This window comes from Benincasa hispida, chromosome 11 (genome assembly GCF_009727055.1).
Source record: "Benincasa hispida cultivar B227 chromosome 11, ASM972705v1, whole genome shotgun sequence".
Lineage (NCBI taxonomy): Eukaryota > Viridiplantae > Streptophyta > Magnoliopsida > Cucurbitales > Cucurbitaceae > Benincasa > Benincasa hispida.
This window is the reverse complement of record NC_052359.1, coordinates 44813558-44817616: the sequence shown is the minus strand read 5'-3', so window position 1 is coordinate 44817616 and position 4059 is coordinate 44813558. Positions and strand designations below refer to the sequence as shown.

General features: G+C 33.9%; 1 protein-coding gene across 1 annotated transcript; it reads right to left on the bottom strand.

Annotated features, from left to right (window-relative positions):
* Nucleotides 1–285: 285 nt before the first annotated feature.
* On the bottom strand, nt 286–3639 carry LOC120090713 (myb-like protein X). Its single transcript, XM_039048430.1, has 3 exons — nt 3407–3639; nt 1747–2619; nt 286–1387 (listed from the first exon to the last, which is right to left on the bottom strand). Exons 2-3 carry the CDS (start codon nt 2542–2544, stop codon nt 536–538), a joined length of 1650 nt encoding a protein of 549 aa, XP_038904358.1. The 5' UTR covers nt 2545–2619; nt 3407–3639; the 3' UTR covers nt 286–535.
* Between the last annotated feature and the right edge of the window lie 420 nt (nt 3640–4059).

Here is a 4059-nt window from a genome sequence, read left to right as displayed (position 1 = left end):
GGGGGTTGGCTGAAACTACTAACAATGAGTTTCCAAATGTTAGAGACTTATCGGGTTTAAAATGTGTTGTTAATTACTGATTTTAACCAAAAGGGTCTTGAATTCTTTCTTATTGGTGTTTTGAGGTGTCCAAACTTATAGACCTGAGGCATCATTGGAGGTACTAAGCCATGTAATCTAATATCCAGGTACAATAGAAGGCCCTGCGGCGAGCAGAATCAAGCATGTTCTAAATTAATTTTAACTACTGAGATAAAATTGCCTTGATAAAAATGTAGACAGCAATTTTAAGAATTTTAGAAATACTGTTAGAAAGCACGAAGAGTACCCTCCCAGCTACTTATTAATCAAACATCACCTGAATTTTTTTACCACCGCAGAACATAAAAATGAAATTTTACATGGAAAAAAAAAAATAGAACACTGACTTATACATTTCTATTTCTATTACAATACATATTCATTCATTGAAACAGAGAGGATTGCGAAAACCTTAATAAGAACACATATCACCATTCTCCTCATCCTCACAGAGTTATGCCACCTCCTTAGATTTCACAGGGATGTTGCAATTTCCGTCTTCAGCTTCTTTTATTTGCCTCATAATATCTGCCTTTTTCTCGAGCAAGGCATTTAATTTAACATCTATCTTCTCTAGTTTCTGTTTCAATTTTCCTAGATCTCTAGTTTTGTTTCTGTCTTCAACTTTCTTTTTCTTTTCTTCTTTATCTTTCTTGTTTTTCTTTTCTTTATCATTCTTCTCGTCTTCTCCTCTAGGTCTCTTCTCAGATTCTTCTATTTCAATTTCCCTACTGGTGTTTGTAACGGAGGCCTCGGTCTTCCCAGATTCTTCTATCTCAATTTCCTTACTGGTGTTCCTAACTGAGGCTTTCGTCTTTGAATCATCTTCCTTCTCTTTCTTCTTTTCCTTTCTTCTCTTCTTGTCTTCTTTTTCATCTTCTACTTCATCCTTGTCTATTTTCTTATCTTTCTTCTCCTTTCTCCCCTTCTTGTCTTCTTTTTCATCTTCTACTTCATCCTTGTCTTTTTTCTTACCTTTCTCCTCCTTCTCTTCACTCTTATCTTTTTTCTTCTTCTCTCCTTTCTCTTCCTCACCTTTTTCCTTTTTCTTCTCGTCCTTCTTTTCTTTCTTCGTTTTCTTTTCTTCTTTTTCAGCATCTTCTTCATCCTTGCAATTCTTCTTCTCCCCTTTGTTTTTCTTCACGTCATCATTCTCCTCATCCATACCCTTCACAACCCCTTTGTCCTTTTTCTCCTTTTCCTTCTGTCCTTTCTTCTTCTTCTCCTCTTCTTTACCATCTTCTTCTCCTCCTTTGTCCTGTTTCTCCTTCTCCTCTCCTTTCTTCTTCTTCTTCTTCTCCTCTTCTCTACTATCATCTTCTTCTCCTCCTTTGTCCTTTTTCTCCTTTTCCTTCTCTCCTTTCTTCTTCTTCTTCTTCTCTTCTTTACTATCATCTTCTTCTTCTCCTTCTTCCTTTTTTCTCTTATTCTTATCTCCTGTCTTCTTCTTCTTCTCTTCTTTTACCATCATCTTCTTCTCCTACTTTTATCCTTTTTCTCCTTTTCCTTCTCTCCTTTCTTCTTCTTCTTCTTCTCTTCTTTACTATCATCTTCTTCTTCTCCTTCTTCCTTTTTCTTCTTTTCCTTATCTCCTGTCTTCTTCTTCTTCTCTTCTTTACCATCATCTTCTTCTCCTACTTTATCCTTTTTCTCCTTTTCCTTCTCTCCTTTCTTCTTCTTCTTCTCTTCTTTACCATCATCTTCTTCTTCTCCTTTGTCCTTTTTCTTCTTTTCCTTCTCTTCTTTCTTCTTCTTCTTCTCTTCTTTACTATCATCTTTTTTTTCTTCGTTCTCAACTTCCTTCTTCACTTTTTTATCTTCCACTACATCATAACCTTTGCCCTTCTCCGTATCTTTCTTATCTTTTTCCTGTTTCTTCTCTTCTTTTTCAAAATCTTCATCATCCTCGACTTCTTTCTTCTTTCCTTTCTTTTCTTTCACTCCATCATTCTCCCCAGATTTCCCATCTTTCTTCTTATGCTTCTTTTCATCTTTTATCTCTTTCTTCTCGTCTTCCTTTTCCTTCTTCTTGTTCACTTCTGTTTCCTCCTCTGCTCCAACCTCGTCTTTGTGCTTCTTTTTGGCTTCTTTTTCATCTTTGGCTTCATCCTTGTTCTTGTGCTTCTCTTCTTTCTTCTTTTCTTTTTTGTTCTTCCCTTCCACTTTTGAATCTTCATCTTCCTTAACCTTGACCTTCTTATCTTTTTCGTCATCAGACTTTAGGGCTTTCTCCTTCTTATTCTTGATATCTTTCGCCTTCTCTTTTTGTACTGATGAACTTTTTCTTTGAAGCTTGACCGCTGTCTTCTCTTTGCTGTCATCCTCACACTTTGCCTCCTTGTTCTTGATCTTGAGGTCGAGCTTTTCTTTCTCAACCTCTTTATCCAGCTTAACAACTTCCCAATCAAGTTCAACCTTTGTCCTCTCTTCAATAACTGGGATATCTACAGATCCATCAGCCATCTTGATGAATTTCACTAGAAGTTCAAATTTGAAATCCTCTTCCTAAATGCCCTTAATTTTCAGTAGAAAATACACCTGAACAATTAGAAAGCAGAGAAAATCACCAACTGAAAATATCCCTTGATAGCAAAATAAAACAAACTGCATGAAGAAGGGAGAGAAAAAGGAAATGCAGTAGCTTGAAAATTTCTTTTCTGTAAATTATAAATAAGCATGTTGAGGAAGAAAAATCGACCTAATATCCTGCTGTACTCTGGATTACAAATAGTCAAAAACTGCATAACCGTGCCATTTCTTAATCCAAAAGAATCATGAAGTGAACTATCGGCAATACAACACAAGGATGAACTATCTTTTCTATCTCTTCCATCTTATATCAGTTTCAAACTTCTTTTTGACATATATAATTCTATCTGTAATTCGAATGGGAACACAATGAACGAAATTAAGAAAATAATCCTTAAACAAGCCTTCATTTTCTTCATAGATATTTTCTACGATCCATGCCCAAAACAGGATAGAAGGTCTTCTAATTAATATGAAATGAAAATTTGATAGAACTATGCTAGAACTTAAATAAAGGGGAAAGGTTCCTCCATAACTAAGCAATTAAGAAGAAGCCATTAATCAGATCCTAAACGCGTATTAAATCCGTAAACCAATGATCAACAACCGGATTCCAAAATCGAAACTCATTAATCCCAACATTTCGATTCAACAGAGAGCAAGCAAAGGGCCACCAAACAATTCAAAACAAAACAGAAGAATTAGAACAGTGAATGCATTCAATTCAAACACATAGAAAAGTAAATGGAAGGGGAAAAGAAAGGCAAGAATCTTGAAACAGCCTATGGATTGTTACCTTATTTTAGGATCTTGATCGAAGATGGAATTCCTCCGACGAGAGATTGATGAGATTGGGGGTGAAGCGGTGATTGAGAATGAAGAAAAAATTGGGGAGCATTTATCGGAAATGGAAGTCTAGTGGAATGAATCCAATTTAATCCAAGCACATTGACTTTCTTGACTTCAAAATTTATTAGTTTTTCCATTTTCTGGAATTTTTTTTGGCACCGAACACGGAAGGGACGAGCAAAACGTAATGGCTAAGCTAAGGTCGGTTCATTTATATATATATATATATATATATATATATATTTCAATTACAAACACCTTTTATCCCACATTTTAAAAAATGTGAAACTTTACGAGAATAGTAAAAAAAATATTGATCGACTTCATAACGTTTATTAATAATTTCTATCCATTTCTATTAAAAAATATTAAATTTTTGTTATTTTATATAAATAATTTTTTTATTTTTCTATTTTTGAAAAATCTTCATTTTAACGAATTTTCAGAAGAAATATCATATTAATTATAATTGAACTAAACTACTTTTTACATATTTTTTTACTCATAATTTCCAAAAAAAAAAAAAAAATCAAACCTAAGTTTTGAATATTGGATCTTTTAGCTAAAATAAACTTTAACTCAAATTAATTAATATGGACT